The sequence below is a fragment of the Protopterus annectens genome, chromosome 7.part1, assembly GCF_019279795.1.
Source record: "Protopterus annectens isolate FY-2018-M chromosome 7.part1, PAN1.0, whole genome shotgun sequence".
NCBI classification, from domain to species: Eukaryota; Metazoa; Chordata; order Ceratodontiformes; family Protopteridae; genus Protopterus; species Protopterus annectens.
In genome coordinates this window covers 297654269-297676927 of record NC_056740.1, presented here as the reverse complement: position 1 = coordinate 297676927, position 22659 = coordinate 297654269, and the positions used below count along the sequence as shown (strand labels likewise).

The following is a 22659-nucleotide window of genomic DNA, read 5'->3' as shown; positions in this document are numbered from 1 at the left end:
TTACAAGTGGCGTCCCACAGGGCTCAGTTCTGGGACCTCTCTTGTTCGGTATATACTTCTCTGAGGTCCAGGCTAACATGGGGGGATTATGGCTGACAAAGTTCGCAGATGACTGCAAACTGGGGGCCATAATCGAATCTCCAGCTGACACAAGCATCCTCCAAAAGGGTCTCACAGAGATGGATGCTTGGTGCCAGAGCCACGGCCTCAAGCTAAATGCTAAAAAGTGCATAGTCATCCCTTTTGGGAAAAACAAGGTGCCTACAAATTACCACATAGGTGGTAATCCATTAAGTACGGAAGAAGTAATTAAGAGATTTGGGGACCAACGTAGATAGTAATCTCTCCTTTGATAATCACGTTGCCAAAGTGGTTAGAAAGACCTTCTGTATAGCCCACCTTATCATGAAAGGGTTCGCATCTAGATCAAGAGAGGTCATTGTGCCCCTCTACTCGTCACTCATCAGGCCCATAATTGAATACAATGCCCCTTTTGGGATGTACCTTACTCGACACCTGCAGCAACTGGAGAGACCCCAAAAGTACCTCACCAAGAGGATCATGGGCTACAAAGAGATGTCCTATGCAGCTCGACTAAAGAAACTCCAGCTCTACTCACTTGCTTACCGCCTACTCAGAGGCGATCTATGCCTGACGTACAAAGCCATGTCAAACCCAGAATTAATGGACATGCTCCACCTCAAAAAATCCAAATCCCTTAGAGCTACACGCTCCAGGGACCTAAACCTCAGCACAAAAATAAATAGGACATTCTGGAGGGACAGATTCATTTCCCAGAGGCTCCCCTCACTCTGGAATAGAATCCCAATTCATGTTAGACATAGCCCCTCGCTGACCCTCTTCAAGCGAAATTTGGACGGGTGGATGGGAAATCGCAAATTCACCCCTGGGATCTCTCCTGTGTCCCTGCTAGACAGAGGCACAGTAAACTAATCTTAAAAGGGTACCTTCTGTGACCTACTTTACAGAGGCACAGTAGGCTAATCAAATAGGGAGGTGGAAGCCAAATACACTCTGGCTAGGCTTATAAATGCCCTAGGGCAGATAGCCTAGTATCTACCTATGAACCTATGAACAATGGTACTACTGAAAGCCAACAGTACTGTGACAGGCATGGAGGAATAACACTACAGCAGTTGTTAACCTAAGGTAGTCTTCATGACCTACAGCGATTAACTGATGAAAGTCTTGTAACAGAGGGGCACTTGATGCACCACCTGTACTGTGTCCATACCATCCTGCACATCAGTGGTAAGTGCAAATGTACACCTCCCCCTCATTTTCATTCTTATGAGCTGTCCTCTGGATGAACACCAACTACCTGCACAACCACAATTCATATTGTTGGACTTCAGAGCTTGTGGTCCCAGGTCCCCTCTTTGCATCCCAAAGATTGTTAATTTCACTTCTCCCAGTACTTCTGGAGGTGTGTCCAAAGGCAAGGAGTAGCTCTACTATAAGGCTTTGATGGGAAATTTCAAAAGCATGTTAGATGCATTATTACACTGGCTTTCCTATAGCCATTAGAAGTGGTAGCTGTATTTATAGAGCTATGACCAATTTTCCCTCATACTGCTGCAAAACTGTAATATGCTTGTTTATATGAAGCATATCTTAATTGTTGGCCATAGCAGACATTTTGGAATTAGGGCATCTCAATACTTGCATCATGTCCCTGAGTACGCACTAGAGTTCTAGTCAGCTGCTGATTTGTGAGAGAAGAGACTTCTTTGGAGAATGACTGTCATGCATGTATAAATAGCACAGCAGGCTGTAATGTCTTCTCAGCACCCAGCATGTTTATTTTTGGCTGTCTTTTACGTCCTATAATGGGAAAAGAACCAGCTGGAGGTATCTGGGATGCAATGTAAGCTGGTGTTCTTATAAGTCTGTAATGCTTCCAAATGAGTATGTGATAGGAACATCTGCTGCGGGTAATGGAGCATGAGTCTGATTACAGCAAATTGGAGTTTCTCCTGAATATTGCCTTTCAATGAAATTGTGAGACCTACTGCCTCCTACATGCATGTCATTGCTACAGTATTTATTTTTAAGGAAACTGTTTGTGTTTGCCCATTTGCATGGTTGTACACATTGGTGATTAATAAATATAGGTCATATTTTGAATGAATTTGACCTCCTAGCAGACTCTATCTCCATGATACCATGAAAAGGTAAGTGATACCTTCATTACTTTTGCTTTGTACTGTACCATGCTCCTCCTGTTTTCTGTCTTTCTGCATTCTAACCAAAGGTGGTCCAGTTTGTGTGCACTGTCACCTCTCTCTTCCCTACCTTTGTTTGCCTGACTGTTGTTGCTATGGTTACTTCTGCAGCTGCTTTTCTGCAGTGCTGTCTTTGCTCATACTTTGTTTTTCCACATACCTGTATGGCTGGTGTTCACAGCTTCTGCGTTTTATAGACACAGGTTTTCACTTTTTTTCCCCTGATTCCGCTGCCTACCTTTTAAAATACTGTCACGGATGTATCAACATGGTTCCCCAAGGGCCAGTGTGCAAACCAGCTTCCATTCTCTACACAGACCCCTTAAAGGAGGCTCTGGGCCACTAGAAATCAAGAGAAAGCAGGGGCTCTGAAGCTCTGTCTCAAAATGAAGATCACCAAACTGACCCCTTCAAAAACTGCCCCTACTGATGGGGTTCTAAGCCTCCCCATTCTACAAGATGGATCGCACCAATGCTCTTAATAAGCACATGATCAGAACACAAAAAGGTTAAGCTGGCTGAGATACATGTGGTTTTGCATGCAGTGATGTGACTGTGTATGCAGTGATGGTGGCATGTGAAAAGGATGAGAAGCCTGTGCTAACCAGAAGCTAGCATCCTGCTAAAATCTCTACAGATGAAATCCTACATGTGTGACTCTAGATCCCACTAAGAGTGAGAAAAGTGTGTGATCTCTTGTGTCTGGGCTACAGAACCTGGGGTGGCATCATCCTGGAACTCCTCGTCTACCAGGGCAGACCAGTTTGGCTAGGTTGTATGGGAAGTCATACGAGAAGAAGTCCTGACCCTGAGTATCTGAGAAGTAACCTGATAGCAGCAAGGGGTGCTCTCCATAATTAGGCTCAACAAACACAAAACCAGGCTGATGAGGCAGAACAAAGACAGTGTAAACATCCCAGGATGCATCCCTTTGGGTGGATGCTGGGGGTGCACCTCTTAATCCCTCTCCCCACACACTGTACAGACAGATTACAGGAAAATGTGTACAGGATTATGGCAGAACTGAACACTAAGTAGTCATGGGGACAATCATACCCCCTGCTAGGTGCAACAAGCCACTGACACAATGAACCTACTTCTAGGAGTCAACGAGCCCAGCAGATCCTCCACATGAATTCTCAAGTGAACTCTGAATTATCCCCCCCCCCATCCAGCTTGAAGAAGAATCCTTCACTAATCTAAAAGAAGTCTGTTTTTGCCATTACTCTCAAACTCAAAAATGCAGCCACAGAACATTCAAATGTCATGCGAAAGCAGGAAATCTTTCCTAGTGAATTAAATGACAGTGATTCAGACTGTACAAATGATGAAAAATAACTGCTCAGTACAGGATAGGAGTATGTTCACACAGCTGACATGGTGTCATGACATATATCAACAGGGGAAACCATCCTCTCCTAGACACGAAAACCTTTAGAGAAAAGATGCTGAATGCTGCCTAGTGGACAGAATAAACTCAGCCACAAGACATATCAAGGAGAGCCCTTAATTTCAGATCCATTAACCTTCAACCATTAGTACTTGAATTCATATTAATGAAACTACACTAAACAATTTTTAAGTAAGGCAACAACCCAAAAACTAACATTGTTTTCATACAATTATTTTATTTAAGATCAAAAACTTCTTTAAATGAAAAATGACTGTTCTGTTAAGGTACAATATGAGGCAAGACTATTTACGTAACTAAACTGTTTGCTGATGGTTCTAAAGCATTAAACAAAAACTCTCTATTCATACAATATCGTTGCAAAAAGTCATTACTCTATGAAGGCAAATTAAGACCTTCAGCATTCATGTCAAAGACATTTCTTCTTTTAGCACTTCTGTCTCTGTTGTCGTGATCTGCTTAACAATTCAGACAAAAGTTATTCTGCTTTAACAGCTGCTGCATGTTCTCTCTCTGCTTCTCTCTTCAGTTGTGCTTTCCTCTCCAAATTTGAGGCAGTAACTGACTCGTGCTTAGCAGCAGCCTAAGGTAAATGAAGTAAAAGTCAGAAAAACAAATGACACAATAGGCTTAATGACAAAATAAGCAAAAAAAGACACAAAAGGTTGACTGCACAGCTCTAGGAAGGGCTAAGTTGGCAAACAGTACAGTTACATGATATATCCACCATAACAATTAATATCTAAGATCATTTTTGCAGAAGGTGAGACAAAAAAAAGAATAACCTATTATGTATTAGGCTCTGCTCTGCCAGCTAAGACACAGGAAGTGGGGAGGAGATGATGGAAAAGATACAATGTACTGTACCTCAGACACAACTAGAAAGGGGGATTAGAGACTGGAGGAAAAAAAAGGAGATGGGCAGGAAGAAGAGTGCAATACTCCTGGGGGACCTGCATCTGCCAGGAGCTGATGAGGGGATTCTGAGCTCCGGGACAGAACTGGTGCAGGGGTTGACTGAGGTCCTGGATTCTGAGCAGTTCAGCCAATTGGTACGGTATAAAAATGACAAAATTCTGAGCATGGTCCTAGTCAATGTAAAAGGTTTTAAAGGTGTCCAGGTTAGTGGGGTGAAGTGAAAGAATAACAAGACAAAAACAATGGTACAGAATTTTAGAACAATGGTTGACACTGTGCTGAGGAAGGTAGTCAAGGATGAGCTAAGAGGCTGGCAGCAAACCTACAGAGTGAATGAGCTATGGGGAAAAGGTTGGCAATGAAGTATTCAGCTCTGTGGATGTGAGAAACTGGCAAAAAGGAAAAAAAGGAAAAAGGCCAGTGTGACTAATTAGGAATGTGATGCTAGCAATTACTGCAAACGTTATGCCCTAAAAGAAGTGGTAAGGAGGAGGTGGGGATGTAGAGGAGGTACATCACAAAAAGGCTAGCAAAAAGACAACAAAGACGGCAAAGCAGAAAAGATTAAAGTTGGAGTTAGTAGACAATATCATAATAAAAAGTTACTAAACCATGAAGGTAAATTAAGACCTTCAGCATTCATGTCAAACACATCTTCATTTAGCCCTTCTACCTCTGTTATCACTACCCAGCAAAAAAAAGTAATGGAGGATCAGAACTTGCAGGGCTTAGCACGGGTAACAGGTGGTTACAGAAGCCTGAGAAAAGACAAGAGATACTGGATGAATACTCTGCTTGAGATTTCACAGAGGAAATGCTCCCATGTTGGAAAGGCAGGGCAAAATAGGGACAACAGCAGACAGGACACTAGGATACACAGTGTAGAGGCTTACAAGGAAGTGGTTCCCCATTAAGAAGGATGCAGCACAAGGACAACACTGGCTGCTTCTCAGTGTTCTCAGAAATGTGACTACTATGTTGACAGATCCCTTGATGGAGATCTTCAAAATATCAGTGTCAGAGGACTGGATGTCAGCAGAGGGTAGTACACTTATCCAAAATGAAGGGCTGTAGTAAAAAAATCCTGAGAATTACAGGCATGCTACCTTAAAAACAATGGCAGGAAAAGGCACTGAGGAAAAACCTTGAGGAGAAGGGTGTTACCACAGTTGCAATCAACATAGGCTCACAGCCAGAGTGCACTGTTAATCAAACATGATTCAATTTTATGATTAAGCTACAGATGAACCTGATGGGGGAGAACCACTAGATGTCATCAAGCTACAGATGAACCTGATAGGGTAGTACCACTAGATGTCATCTACCTAGTAAGGGCTATGCCTCTGTCCCTCACAAATGGTGGAAAGGAATACTAGACGGTTATGGGCAGGATCAAACTGAACAACTGGGTTGCTGTAAGGCCTAATGGTACGAGACAGTGGATAACAGTGAAAGAGAACGTGTCAGGAATTAGGAAAATTACTAGTAGAGCTCTGCAGAGGCCTGCCCTAGGTCTAACAATCTTCAGAGTGTTTTGTCATAAGCATACTTGAGGGAAGAGACAACAGAATAAAATTTTCTGTTGTTGACACAAAGGAAACCAGAACAGTGCTGGATGAATGGAAGAGATTAGTGTAGGATTTGGAAAGGTTTAACACATGGACAGAAAGGTGGCAGCTGAGGCACAGTGCAAACAGATGTAGAGTAACCTGGGCTACAAAACCCTGGTATGATGCATCACCTCACAGCAGTGGAATTGATGATAATATAGCAGGAAAAGGATCTGCGGGATCACACTTGGACTGAACTAAGGGAAGCAGAGTGGGAAGGTAGTGGCAGCATCAAACACAATGCTGGAGTGTACTTTCAGGAGGGATAAATTCCAGAAGCAAATAGGTAATGCGTCTACTCTACAGGGCTTTGATCAGATCACACCCTCAGTACTCTATGCAGCTCTAGAAGCCATGTAAGTGTGTTAAAGGAAAAGACCACAGGCAGTTTTTATTGTGTCATCATCCACATTAGAGAACCACACCAAACACATGCACAACTGAATTGTGGAGTGTATCAGTGAACTTTCACCTGGAACTGTTCTTTATGAACTAGTCACAGCTATCTGATCACTGACTCTGCTCTAGCAGGCATCAGTATCTCCCTTTCTTTGACAGAAAATTTCATTAATAAACAGATAGTGAAATATAATACATGTATGTTTAGCATTTTTCAAATACTGAAAACAGTTTTCTCCTTTAAAATGCACTTCCAATCTGCCACAGTTACTATTTTACAATTTTACCCAAGCAATTTAGCCACTTATCTGACCAAGAAGCAAGTAAGAGGCACAACATTTAAGAAGACTGACTTCACAACCTCTGAATGAAAATTTCACTTGCTGCAGATGTGAGAGTGTCAACCAAGTAGGTGAACTGGCAAGAACCAACTGGTCATATTTTTGTTGCATGAGGTCTAACCAGTTCAGTAGGCTCAGAACTTCACAACTGTCTTCCCGTTACGGCTGTTCTCCTGGTATAGGTCGCTGATCTGTTGACAGCCTGAAGGTGTCTCCCACTTCTATTCAGGATAATGCTGTTTTCAGTTTGGCCCACACACAGGACCTGGTTTCCAAAGACTTGCCATGAATTACCTTGGTGACCTCCATTTCCACTTTCTATCCAATCGACCCTTACTTCTTGGTCAGGATACAAACCTGGTACAGAATTAACTGAATTTCACCTGTTAAATAAAATATAAAAACTAGCGAGTCAGTTTAGCCTTTTCATCTTTTTTCTTTCATAGCCTTGTAAGGAACAGGCCTTGGCTGCAAGTTTGAATTCAGCGCAGGACTTATTAACCACATTTGGCGGCCCATCATTATCAGCGCTGGGCTTACTTCGGTAGCACTATCAAAAGTGACTGGGTAAAACATTACAGCACGGTGGGCTCTAGCTATTTATGAATTCATTTTGCAGTTTGAATCACTCGTGTGTCACTTCCTTATAGAAAGCGAGACTAGAGGTGGTATGGATGAACCCATTTTTTATTTATTTTATTTGTATTTGCTTTCTGGGGTAGAGCACTGATCTACATGGTCCTTTTTCACACACAGCCCAGGACTGGTGTCTGGTTAAGTGACTTGCTCATATCAAACAGGCAATGGACGATGAGGGAATCAAACCTTGGACCACTGGTACTGAACGTCTTGAATTTCAAAGACACAGACATAGTTCCATTGTTGCTAATGCTCATCAGGGATATCCTATCTTGCAAACATAGTTCTGAATCAAGAAAAAACTCGAATAGTTATTACAAGTAGATTTGTTATTCAAATGTTACTGGAATAATAATAGTTCACCACCACAAAATATTATTTGCATTGAAGTCACACAAATATGCTGCAATATATTGCCATGAACCCTTTGACATGGGAGTCATTATCAACTATTCTCTCCTTTGGCAAGCTTGTTTCTGATTAAAAAGAAGTGCATTATCACAGTTTTATAGATGTAAGCACTGATGCCCGACCACCACAATGCATCGTTTCTCTCTCTCTCTCACTCTCTGATGAACTCTATGAAACTGCTGCAAAACTTCCACTTTACATGAAGAAGGGATTACTGTCCTGTTCTGGTACAACAAGAGGTCATCCAGCACAGATAAATGTGCTGTCACAGCAAAATATCTATCCTAGAAATAAATTACTGTGCACGTCTAGGCCAGACATTTTGAACAAAACCAACATCAGCCTGCAGGTCTGCCTTCTTTTTAGATGTTTCTTTAGGGTCATCCATCTAACCTGCAGGCACAGGCCTATTCGGCCTTACAACCTGCAAACATGCACTAGTACCTTACTCTGTGTCTAAGGCTGTTTCATCTGCCCAAGATTGCTGGATGTTGCTAATACAAATTGCTTCCAAGCAACATGAACTGCTTCTATACTGAAGTGCGAAAGTATTTCCAGCAACCACTGACATTTAAGTGGAACTTTCAGTTGAACAATGAAACAAATGGCTCATGATCAGTATGTAGCTGAAACTGTCTAGGCCTTGTAAATAATGAGAAAAGTATCCACATGCCCACAGACTTCTGAATGGCATTCTTTCTCGATTTGAAAATATGTTTTTTCAGTCTGTGTGAACAGACATGAACAAAAGAAAACCTCTTCTTTCCCCTGCAGCAAAGCAGCTCCAGCAACACAGCTACTGGCACCTGTTCTGACTATTGCTGGACTGCTGACATCACAGTATGCTTGTACTGGTGCTGGTACTAATTGTGACGCCCCTGCACTGGCCCAGTAATCAAGGAGCCTGAATCCTCACCACTGGCAACAGTGAGGGACGTACACAATGGGAGGATGACAAGTACACACACACAGTAAAGTACAATTTCTCTTAAGAGCACACAGAGATCACAGTCAGTCTGGGGCTGGTTTCCTATCTTTCTCCAGATCCCCAATAAGACTCCCCACTGGCACAGCTATAGGGTTAAGATCTCAGATGAGGGGTCAAGCCAAGACCTCCAGCACCCTCTCTGTCCAACTAGTGCTTTTTGTCCCTGCCTAAGTAGCTGACACACACACACACACACACACACACACACACACACACACACACACACACACACACACACACACACTTTGAGATTTGATTTATATATAAACACACACACACACACACACACACACACATACATACACACACATGGGGAAGGCTGGCACAGGTTTACTAGCTATGCCTCCTTCTGCCCCGACTATATGGTAGTTATCAATGCCACCAGCCCCTACTTATCAGCTACTTAAGGCCATACAAAGGGTGACCAATCCTACTGTGTAATGCTACTATTATCCAAATGGTAGTCTGACCAAGAGCAAGGCTATTGGAGTGGGCTATACAGTGTCACTAAATACATATGCAAGTACACTAAGAGCTTAAATATGTTGCACAAATATCAGCCATAAAGGTAGGTTTAAATATATTCAATAATAAATAATAAAGGAACAAGACAATACTCAATCAACACAGTAACTACAGAGTTAAAAATCACAGGAAATATTTTAAAACAACATTGCAGGACAGTCTCAAATAAATACAGAAAACATCTAAATTAATCTTTACTATATTCCTGTCTATACCTAAAAGATACTATGCCCTAAATAACTTACTTGAGTGGATGTTTCTAGGTCCAAGACAAGATACAAAATGCACAGTCTCTCTCTGAGAGAGTTCTTAAATCAATATCACATATTACTGCTGAGTTAGCTTGGATGACATAACTTTTTGTCACTTGGCTTTAGTTTCCAAGCTAAACCAGAAACTAACATCTCTGTGTCAAAAATACATATCTCTCAGATGTGCAGCTGCTAGGAAGTCACACAGCAATAAAACACTTTACATTTTAAACACAATACTCCTCTCCAAGACAACAGAAAAACTACTAGCTCTAGACATCCTGTCTTCTTGCTGCATTGAAAAAAGAAGTGATGTACTCACCATTAACGTCCCTGAGTAGTTGTACTTCATTTGTCTTCAACCTGTAGGTTTCAGATTCACATTGGATCCGACATGGCCACATTTTACAGCTATGGATCCGAGCTCCAGACTCCTTCCCTTACCCATAATGCCCCATGTTTCCCTTCTCTCTTCAGATCGAGTTTGCTGCCTAAAAGGTATTATATACCCGACCCAATATTGCCTTATCATAACAAGGATCTCCATAACACTCCTTGATCTGGACAGAGTCAAGGGCCAAACACTTTATACAAAGTTAAACACAGCCTGCATCTATGATAAGGTTAGGGGGAAGGTTAAAGAGAAATGAAGTACAACTACTCATGGTGTGTACTTATGGTGAGTACATAACTTCTTTATCTGAAGTAGTTTACTTCATTTGATCTTCAACCTGTGGGACAGAGTCCCCAGCTACCATAAACTCCTGGGTGGCCCTCATGGAAGGATATACCGGAGCACCGCAGAGCAAAATGATGCTCTATTCCGAGACACAATCTCCAATTGTAATGAGAAATAAAGGTATGAGATGAGGACCAAGTAGCTGCCGAGCAGATATCATCCAGAGACACCCTAGACCAGAAGGCAGCTGACATAGCCATAGATTGGGTGGAGTGTGCCTTCAATTGTCCTGGCAGGGACCTACCTTTCACCTCATAGGCTCATGCAATGCACAAGGAAATCCATTGAGCAACTGTTACCTTGGAAACTGGTTTGCCTAAACAAGGTTTAGCATAAGACACGAATAGCTGATCAGATTTGCGAAAGGGCAGTTGCAACTTGTATTCCCCTTTGTTATGGAAGTTGAGGAAGAGACCTGGTAAATTTATCATCTAGTTAATATTGGCTTCCAAGGCCACCTTAGGAAGAAAGAATGGATTAGTACACAACGACACTCTATCCTTGTGAAAGATCATGTAAGGCACCTTAACAAAAAGAGCTTGAAGGTCCGACACTCTTCTGGCTGAAGTAATGGCCACCAAGAATGCAGTTTTCCATGTCAAAAATGGAAGCTCAACCAATGCTGCCTGTTCGAAGGATGCAGAAACCAATGCCTGTAACACTATGGTAATATCCCATGGAGGCGTAGGGTCCTTAACCGGAGGTCTAAGTAGAAAGGTCCCTTTAAGGAAGGTCTTACAAAGTTTGGAAGAAGCCAGGGAAGAGATATTCACCCCCACATGGAAATTAGAGATAGATGCCAGCTGCACCTTAACTGTGGAAGAACTAGCACCATGATGGAAGATGCTGGCCAAAACTTCTAAGACTGCTGAAAGAGGAGCCGTGAAATGTTCCAAAGCCTGATGAGTAGCCCATATGGAAAAATGTTTCTATTTGCTATGATACACCTTTCTGATGTAGGATTTGTGAGCCATCACCAAAATGGACTTTACAGGGGATGACAATCAAGGAGTCCAGATAATCATGGGAACCAGAACAGCCAAGCCATGAGCTTCAGACTGTCCAGATCTAGGTGAGGGATCCCTGAGGGATGAGAAAGAAGATCCAGAAATGGATCCATCGTCCATGGAGGAACTAGGTAAGACCATAATGAGGGGAACGAAACCTGGTGAGGCCAGAATGGGCTGAGTATAACCATGCTCCCAGCCTTCGAGCTTTCTGAAGAAACTTGTACATAAGCAGAAGTGGAGGATAAGCACATAGGAAACTGGGAGGCCAAGCATGAACCAGTGCGCCTCTGGGAGCTTCCCCCTCCGGGGGGTTCAGAGCGAAAAAACTCACTGCATTTCACGTTGGAAGGAGATGCAAAGAGATCGCAGCAAGGCTGACCCCTCTTCAGAAAGATCTGTTCTGCTACTGAAGGATTTGGAGACCACTCATAAGGCATCAGAATCGATCTGCTAAGCCTGTCTGCTAGAATGTTGGACTGCCCCAGAAGTGCTTTGCTACTAGAAAGCAGCTGGTGGAGATCGCCCATTCCCACACTCTCATGGCTTCTCGACAGAGGGGATAAGATCGGGTTCCCCCTTGTTTGTTGATGTACCAGACTACTGACATAATGTCTGTCTGAATGGCAATCATCCCTAGAGGAAGATAAGCATGCAGTGCCTGCAATGCCAGAAGAACTGTCCTCGTCACCAGAATGTTGATATTCAACTCGGTCTCGGAGGGGGATCACATGCCTTGGACCGTCCTTCCCAAGCAGTGTCCCCCCAGCCTAGCTGGGAGGCATCAGTGGTCACCATGGTTTTGGGAAAAACAGGGTGAAAGGAACGTCCCGTGAGGAAATCTGGAGACTGAATCCACCACTGAAGGGAGTCCCTGCATGTCCTTGAGATTCTCACTGGAAAAGTGAGAAAAAGGTCTAACAGGGACCACTGGACCGCAAGTGTCCATTTAAGAACTCTCATATGCAGTCGAGCCAACGGCAGGAGACTGATTGTGGCCGCCATGGAACCTAACGCCCTGAGCACTGCTGTGGGGACTTGAGTGTGAAGAATTTGTAAGACATGCACTTGCACTCCTAAACTGCATATTCTGTCTCGGGTGAGAAAAACCCTCATTTGAAGAGTGTCCAAACATGCCCCAATAAAGTCCAGAATCTGGACTGGGTCTAGAGAAGATTTGTTCAGATTGATGGTAATACCCAGAGTGTTCGCTAACTGGATGAAGTAATCCCCGAAGGCCTGACACAGTAGATGCTTTGAGGGGGCAGCAAAAAGCCAATCGTCCAGGTACAGAAAGATCTGAATACCATGGAGTCTCAGTTGAGCAGCTATAACCGCCATCACTTTGGTAAATACCATGGGGGCTGTGGTGAGCCCAAAGGGGAGGACTCTGAACTGGTAGTGATTGGCTCCCAGCCAGAAGCGAAGAAACCTCCGGGAATGTCTTGTCCATGTTGATGTGGTAGCACACATCCTGGAGATCAATCGAGCACATCCAGTCTGTGCTCTGCAGAAAAGGCAGGATAGATTGAAGCATGACTATCTGAAATTTTGTCATGGTTACTGACAGGTTCAATGTGGAGAAATTCAAGATGGGTCTGAGGTCCCCTGTTTTCTTTAGCACTAAAAAGTACCTGGAGTAAATGCTGGATCCGGACTAGTCTTGGGGGACTGCTTGGATTACTTGTTTGTTCAGCAGCTTTCCTATTTCTAGCTTCCTCCTCCCATTGCGTGGGTGGGACGTCTGGGAGGAATTTGTTCAGATGGGGATGTTCCTTGAATGGAACAAAATATCCTCTGGATATGATTCGCAACACCCAGCGATCTTTCGTAATGGACTCCCATGCCTTCGGGTGTAGTGACAGGTGACCCCCGACTGCCTCCAGAAATGAGCAGTCGGGCAACTCCTCAGGGATGCTGCCCGGGTCCCTCCAAAATGGGTTCTCGGGACCTGAAATTCCTAGGACCCCCTCTGCCTCTCGAGCGGCGTCTGTTCTGACTCCCTCTACCTCTGGGGGATGGAGAATCCTTACTGTCCCGGGAAAATGCCTGAGACTTCCGGAACCACATCTTCTTCATTCCTCGCTGATTCCTGGAAAAGGATCTTTGAGGAGAGAAGAAGCGGATCCCGATGGCAGACTGTCTTCTCGTCCTTCTCACTCTGGGCCAAAGTCTCTTTCACTGACTTACCGAAGAGGGAAGAACCATCATAAGGGGTGCTGGTGAAAGACGCCTTGAAGGGCTCAGAAAATTGACACAACCGGAGCCAGGCATCACGCCTGATAGCAATGCCTGTTCCGGCCACCCTTGGAGCACCCTCTGTAGCATGAGAGAGCAGTTGCATGGACGTGCTGGCAACCACTTTTAGAGTGGCCATTCATGCGGAGAAGGTGTTTTTGTCCTCCACAGCCATGGACTCTGGGGCAGACTCCATGATCTCCTTCATTAGATCTCTCTGGAGTCTAATGACATGTGCCATATAGTTCAGCACCCTCACTGAGAAGGTCGCTGAAGCATATACTCGCTTCCCAAAATGGTCCATCGCTCTTGATTCTCGATCAGGGGGATGGACCGTGGAGCTCTCCTGAGCAAGCTCCTTCTTGGTGGCAGCTGCCACCATCATCGCATCTACCAGGGACCCCTTGTTCCAATGCGGCCTGTCTGACGGGGGGCTCGATACTTTGTCAGGGTGCTTAGGAATGGGCTCTATGGTGTCCAGCTCCTTCCATGCCCTAGATGTTACTAAATCCATGAGTGGATCAGCAGGAGGGGACACCCAAGCAGTAGACGGGCCCAAGCCGAATGCCTCTGGGAACACGGACTCGTCTGATGTCAGTTTGGGGGCTGACCACCCCCTCCTTTGGCGAAAGAGCTCCATGATGTCTCCAAAGGAGACATTCTCAGGGGAGTGACCTTGGGGAACCTTCCTCTTCATCCAAGTCTGTGTCTTCTGTGAGGGACTCTGGTGGAGAGTCCAAGTGCCTCCTCTTACACTTATGTTTGCAGGCTACCTCCTCAGGGGGACTCTCTGAGGAGGGCTCACAAACTTCTTGATGTTCCACCGGAACTTCCTGCGGCATCGCGACCACGGGCAGTCCCTGAGATGGCAAGACGGTCAAAACCACACTCAGAACCAGGGTGGTCTAGGTGGAGTCCAAGGACGAAATGGTCAGAGGCCTCAACACCGACAGAACCCTCTCCACCACATTGAATGTAGAGGGGGAGCGAACCTCTTGATATGTACTGGCGGGCTCTGTCCCCCTCTGACTCGCTAGGGGAGTCGAGATGCCAAGAGGAATGCTCCATTCCGAAGCACTCGGAGCAGACAGCAGCCCCTTGAATCCGACCCCGAGGCTACGGGTCCAAAAGCCCAGATCCAATCCAGTCAGATCTGACAAGCTGAAGGCAATGGCCGACGTCGAGGTACATGCTACCGTTGGCACCGACCACTCGACCCTGGGAGTCCTTGGATCCAAGAACTCCAAAACCACTGATTAGATTGGAGAAGGAGTTATTGGTCGGAACAAAGGGAGGGAGAGGGCACCGGCAAGACCCCCATCTGGATCTGGGTGTGGATGAATCTCCGTATCATCTTGTCCATCTCTGCTTCGCTTAAACTTCAGGTGGAGTGGGAGGGCGCCACTGAAACTGGATGGGAGAGCTGGTGAGGAGACGTCCTTACTGGGGACTGGCTACGAGTCTCCTTGGGCTAGAGGGAGAACTTGGGGAAGCATAGGCGAAGAGATCCAGGCCTAGTCACCGACCTGACTTTCAGTGGAGGACCCGCCTCTGATGAGCAGTTGGGGGACCGCTTGTGGGAACAGTCCTTGGCCTTGCCCCCTTCCCCAGACCTCTTGGCGGGAGTTTGAATCCCAGAGGCCGGGGAAGAGGAAGTAGAAGCAGCAGCCACTACTATCCCTGCTGGAGAAGAAGGGACGGTAGTCCCTGAAGAGGGGAGCAATCCCTTCAGTATCAGTTTGTCCCACCTGTCCTTAAGTGCCCTGCGGTTGAAACCAGTGCAAACAAAACATGGGGGACTTGAGGTGATCTGCACCGTGCCACACACAGAGTGTGACCATCCGCCGGGGATAGCTTATGGCCACACTCTGTGCATTTCCTAAATCCTGGCTTAGGGGTTTCTGCCATACCCACACAGACCCAAAAGACACACACACACACACACACACACACACACACACACACACACACACACACACACACACACACACACACTCTCACACAGAAGGAGAGGAGAGGATTTTTAATCCAACGCAGACGTGAGTGAAAGTAAAGGATGCAAGAAAGAAATAGAAGAAGTAAGAGAGAGAGAAAATAGAAATTAGTTCACTTACGTGACCCACTAGCTGGAGCTCAGAAACCACGCTTGTAATCACTATAGCGGCAAATGAGATATGAAGGGAGAAGGAAGACAGGGTGGCATTATGGGTAAGGGGAGGATTCTTGGAGCTCGTACCAATAGCTGGAAAATGCAGCCGTGGAGGATCTGATGTGGATCCGAAACCCACAGTTTGAAGATCAAATGACGTAAACTACTTCAGATCGAACTTTTACAGCACATTGTAAAGCACTTAATTTCAACTTATTTTCTTGAAGTTTTGTAAGTTAATCTTCTATGTTCCAGCAGGGTATGCTGTTGAAGCTCAGTACATAACATACAGTTCTGTATAAATCATATCAATATTCACAAATGACATAGAATTATTTACAGAATTCCAGATAGTTGGGCTGGCAGTGTCACACTAATATGGACTTGATTTTCTTAAAAGCCTATTCCTTGAGATTTCCCTGTGTTTATTTCAAATCCTTTTTAACCAATCACCCATAGGTTGAAGTACTACTGACAGTATTGACAAAACTTGCCTGAGTAATTGCTAGGTGGTTTACCATACCAAGCACTGGCAAAGCTCAGTAATTTTTGGACTTGGCAGCTGAGTAATAGCTTTAGATTATGCTCAATACCATCTTTTCTGCTGCAATGCATAACCCGATGAATCCCATTCTTTCCCAGCTATGAAACTTGCCTTTCTTAAGCTTCAATCCAAACTCCTTAATAGTCAGAAATATCACCTTCATTCTCATTAGTCTGACAATTAGTGAAAAGAATTAAGGCTATGAGCTTTTAATGAGCGACTCCAATCTCCAGGCCACCCAGAAGAGCAAACTTGACCAGTGCTACAATAAAAATAGCCAAATTTGCATCCAATAAAGCTTTTCTTCTCATTACAGCATTACCCTTATGCAATTCAGCTGGCTAGATCTACTCCCCCTATTTCACTCTCTCAACTACAAGTAATAAACAGTGTGGTGCATCACCCTGAAAAGTGCCCTGCCCCTGGCTCTCTGCATCAAAGGTACATAGGTAAATACTGGGAAGCTGTTTTCAAGAGCCATTTTAAGCCTAGCCAATTTCCTTTTCAAAGGTGAGAATCAAACCCTGTATCTGTAAGGAAATACCTTAACTAGTATACTGATCCCCAACCCCACCATAACCAGCAACTTTGCTCTAGTGATAAACATCTCTTCATGGTTCAAAAGTCTTACAACATAGCTCAAGATGTTCAGTTCCAGCCATGTCTTCAAGGTTTGGAAATGCATCCCACGCCTTACTAGACTCATTGAAAACTCACACATCTACAAAACTAAAACAAAACTCCTCCTTCTCCTTAGCTACTGGCAACACTGCTGTTGCACTCTAAAATAAGTTTACCAACTGGCACTGCCACCATAACAAATGTATTTAAAATTCTGTTAAAACATCTCAGTGCTGAAACTGTAGCATTTTTAAACACTCTTTTAAGGTACTATTCCTAATATGTATTAAATGTATTTGGGAGCCTTTTTGTATTACTATATCTTACTATTATGCACAAATATATAATGTCTTGTGTATTACTATTATGCATGTATAATGTCTTAGCATTTGCACAGCATGTGAAAATGGGCGAGTAGAATGTATTGTTCTTCAATTTTATGTGTATGGAGATTTTCTCCCTGCGCCTCCAATGAAAAGGAGCACTGTGGCCAGCTGGACTTTACTGGTAAACGAATACATAAAATAAATACTTCCTGTGCTACAGGGCTTGATTTCCTCTATCAGCCTTCATTTGCCTGTTATGTAACTTTCAGCAAACCAAACCATGCTTTGGGGCAATTGTTCACTTGGGATAGGCTCCTGAATGGTCTGCTGCACTGTACTGCCAAGTAAATACCTATGAACTTATCATGCATTTCCTTGTCCAGCTTAACCAATGACATAATCCATCACGACAACAGTACCATCATGAGCTTTCAAGAGTGGTCATCTCCCTTTAACATATTTCAAGAGCTGAGATAATTCCCAAAGGCAAGGCTAGGAACTGGATCCTTCCCATAGCAGTGATGAAAGTCACTAGTTTCATACATCTGGAACTTAATGGTGTCTGCTAAAACCTACTGGACATATCCAGTGAGAAAACATCTTTGCTGCAGACAATTTGCCTGACACATCCTCTACTGAGGGAGGAATAAACCCCTCCCTTTTTGTAGTATCATTCAGTTGTTTTCAATCTCCACAAGTTCTCACACCATCATATTTCTTACAACCTGGTGCCATAGTAACATACCGGTCAGTACACACAGGGTCTACATGTCCTGCAATTCGGCCTGGACTTCACTCAGAATATGGTAGGGTATGTGTCATGATGTTGAGAGGGCACATAGAACTGCAACAGGCTTTAATTCAGTTTTAACTGAGAAGTCCTACATCTTCAAACATATCATTATCAAACTCCTTTACTTGAGATTAGAGCCAATGGGCACACAGATGATCTGCTTAAAATGTTATTCTCATGGGGTCCTAAAATGACAGATTCCAAACTTGTATTTCCAACCTTTCCACCCACTTCTGGCTAAGGGCTTTCCTTTGCATGCCAACCTACCACTTTGGCTGCAGACAACTTTTAATTAACTAAATATACTCTGAAATGCTTTGGCATGAACTGTAAGACATTACTGTCATATCTGCCCTAGTATCTACTTTAAACACTCTCCCATGCAAAAACTAAATATAAGGTCCTCTCTGTTGATAATACAACCACTGAAGTTACTTCCAACAGCAAATTATTAGAGGTGATAGTGGATGCTAATCTTAAATTCCACCTACATATACAAACTTGGATAACAAAAACTCATCAAAAACTAGGGATGCTTTGAAAATTCTCACTACTATTATAGCGTGTAGATTAAAAAAGATTATGATCCATTTAATTTCTAAGGAACAGGCTGGATTTATGGCAACTAGACAAACTAGTGATAACACACTTACATTACATAATATGATGATGTATGCTAAACAAAACAACTCTAATATTTATGCCCTTATAATAGATGCTCAGAAAGCATTTGATAGAGTGGATATAAACTTTTTGTTTGATGTGTTGCCTTATTTCAATATGCCACAGGAATTTATTCAGATACTACAAATATTACATAGTAATCCGTATACTACGTTATATATTAATAGGAGTTATTCTAAAAGAATACAGATTAAAAATGGTACACGGCAGGGTTGCCCTTTGTCCCCCTTATTGTTTAACCTTTATTTAGAACCTCTATTTTTATATATTAAGCAAAATTTGTATCATAATGCACCAATACTTTATAGGAATAAATTAGTAATGTCGGCATTTGCTGATGATCTTATTATTTATTGTACAACCCCAATTTCTGATAGTGAAAAGATATTAAATGTTATAAACGAATTTTCAGAAGTCTCTAATTAATTTGGAGAAAACTAGTATTTTCCCGTTAAGAACCCCTAAACCTTTTTCATTAATGTCCCTGTTGGGGAAGATATCATGTAAAGAAAATATCAAATATTTGGGTATTAGCTTCTCTACGGATAATAAGGACTTTTATAGTAATAATATTAAACGAGTATGGGAACTAATAGTAGCTGATTGTGGCAGATGGAGGAATTTAAGACTACCGGTATTGGCAAAAGTATCAATAGTGAAAATGAATATATTACCACGAATGTTATATATTTTTAGGTCTGCTCAAGTATCAATTACAAAGACAGTTTTTAAACAAATTCATAAAGATCTAGCTAAATTTATTTGGGAGCCAAAGAAAACTAGAATATCGTATGAGAAATTAATGACCCCGAAGAGTAGAGGAGGACTTGAGTTACCGAATTTTGAAGTATACTATTTAATTGTGAACGCCAACAGGTGTTTAAGAATTGCTAATTACGAGGCAATTAGTACAAAGTGGATACCAACCTGGGTGGTCTTGAATTACAAGCATATTCTAGATCGGAACATAAATCCTAAAGCTTTACCCTTTTTGGATAAAACTAGTTTGATAAAGTATGGGATTATGGACCACTTAAAAACATGTGTCATCTTTGCAAAATTTATTCCAATCAGTAGACTTGTTGCAATATATGATGTTTTTTCAGCCTTTCCATAGGAATCCCAATTTTAAACTAAATAATCAGTTGATTGATCTTAGTAAATTCCCATTAATAGTTAATTTGACTCAGATTGATGTTTTTAATAAATTTAATTTATCGGCTTCGCAAGTTAGGCAGGAATTGAATCTTCCTAAGAGTTATATGGTTGTCATGAGACAAATCAAGAACTTGCTCTGAGTCATTTTGAAAACTTTAAACTGGTAGCTGGAATTGTGGATAAATAAATGCTCTGAATTGTGGCAGGCTCTCCAACAGGAGGTCAAATTTATAACAACAACAAATAAATTAATTAAAGATTTAAAATTCCAGGATAAAATTCTGTTGTCAGGGTATTGGGTAAACAAAATGACAGTAGCATATAATCAGGTATTAAAAGCAATTGATTTAACAATAAAATCGGTCTCTTTTCAAAAGTTGATGTATACGCAGATGATGATTTGGAATAATGCTTATTATACTCGTCTTAGTTTACATAAATTTAATCCTAGGAATTCTCCAACTTGTCCATACTGCACAAATCAAACGGCGGATCTTCTTCATATGTTCTGGAGCTGCAAGTGTATATATAAACTTTGGAACTCTCTTAGAACGCAACTACAAAAGATGGGTTATCAAAGTTCAACGTTATCATGGGAATTTATGATTCTACATGTTCCTCCAAGAGAGCTCTCTAGGTCACAAACTATAATATGTATGAATATTTTTTTGCTGATAAAGTTATATATAGCTACAAATTGGTTAGAACCAGATAAGACATCATGGGATAATTTCAAGCTTGTGGCTATAAAGCATATATTAGCACATAAATTACTCCTGAAACAAAGTAACAAAAATATTAATAACCCGAAAATATGGGAAAAGGTTTTTAACATTATATTAGCATAATACTGTTATTAGGAATATATTAAAGTTTGGATGTATATGTGGAGGAAACAAGTTTTTGAAAATATGTATGATATGTATGGACGCAAAGTACTTCTACAAATGTTTTGGCTTTTTTTTCTTCCCTGGTGTCTTCTTTTTTGGAATAATGATGATTTTTATATGGAAGCATTTCATGTAGATATTGTATATAGTTTTGATAGTAATAGTAGTGAACTATGTGTGTGATTTTATTGTATTTTGAAAATATATATCAATAAAAATGTATTATGGAAAAAAAAAAAAAACTAGGGATGCTTTATAGAGGCAAAACATTTCTCACCGACACAACTAAAGCTACACTTGCCACTATGTATCTCCTCTCCACACTTCTTTATAGTGCTCCCATCCTTACTAACCTTCAAGTATCACAAAAATCAAAACTTCAGCAATGCTATAACAAAGATGCCAAATTTGCAGCAAATACCCCTTTTCAGAACCCACCACAGTACAGCACTAAAACACCTAAATTACATAGAATTACCCCATCAACTAACATATAACACAGCTTCTTACTACCTGTGAAATTATCCAGATTCCATTTGCTTGTCCGGCACTAAATAACATTCTATGCAGCTCTGTTCCTAGTCAGTCATTATGATCTAATGACCAAAAATTCCTGTCTGTCCACAAACCTATCAAATCAGCTGGGCACTGTCTGTACTTGTACCATGCTGCTAAGGCATGGAACTCCTTACATCTACCCATCAGGTCAGCTCCCTCCCTCCCATCCTTTAAAACCATTCTGAAAGGCTTCCTAGCAAAAGCTGTCTCTGTTCTTTCTCAGCACCAGAATAAACTATATCCTTAAATGTGGACAAATATCTACTCTCACCTCACTGGACTGGCAGAGAGCTAATGAGGACATATGAAGTAGAAGTTTGTGCTGACAAACTGTGTCGAAGGCTTTAGACAAGTCTAGAAATAAGCAAGAGACTAGTTTGCTGTTATCTCTAGTTTTATTGATAATATATATGTATATATATATATATATATATATATATATATATATATATATATATATATATATATATATATATATATATATATATATACACATGGATTCACTTCAGAAGCCTGAATAATCACAAGCCTGAATTGCATAAGCCGGAAGATGAAATGCCTGAAATTTCATAAGCCTGAAAACTCAAAAGCCTGAATCCAATAAGACTGAAAATATATAGAACACAAAAAAATGACACACAAAAACACATACAAGACAAAGGATAGCATTTTTCACCAAGTATGGGCAGGGGGGCAAGCCCCCCTGCACCCCCCCATGTGGGGGTCTGCGCCCTCCACACCCCCTGCTAATTAAATATATCAACTCCGAGATTGCACTTTACTATAGTGAAGTGCAATCTTGGAGTTGATATATATGTAGCAGGGGGTGTAGGGGATGCAGGGGGGCTTGCCACCCTGCTTTTATTTGGTGGAATATAATCTGTTTTGTGTTTTCTTCAGTCAATATATGTATCCTATCTGTTTTCAGTCTTATGGAATTCAGGCTTTTGAGTTTTCAGGCTTATGAAATTTCAGGCTTTTCGTCTTCCGGCTTATGCAATTTAGGCTTGTGATCATTCAGGCTTCTGAAGTGAATCCATATATATATATATATATATATATATATATATATATATATATATATATATGTGTATAGGTTAGAAAGGCAGTGCTAGTACTATGTGAAGGACGGAAGCCATGTTGTGTACGGGACAGGAGTTTTTTCTGCAGGAAATAGTCTAGCAATTGCTTTTAAATACATTTTCAAGTATCT

The 22659-nt window shown here is 42.1% G+C and overlaps 1 protein-coding gene across 2 annotated transcripts in view; it reads right to left on the bottom strand.

The window, feature by feature from the left end:
* Positions 1 to 3854: 3854 nt before the first annotated feature.
* LOC122807738 (protein FAM162A-like) overlaps positions 3855 to 22659 on the bottom strand; it is a 219315-nt gene continuing 200510 nt past the window's right edge. For both annotated transcript variants that reach the window (XM_044078721.1, XM_044078722.1), the window contains one exon: positions 3855 to 4240. In XM_044078721.1, coding sequence (XP_043934656.1) covers positions 4136 to 4240 — 105 coding nt within the window. In that variant the 3' untranslated portion in view covers positions 3855 to 4135. The remainder of the gene's footprint in view (positions 4241 to 22659) is intronic.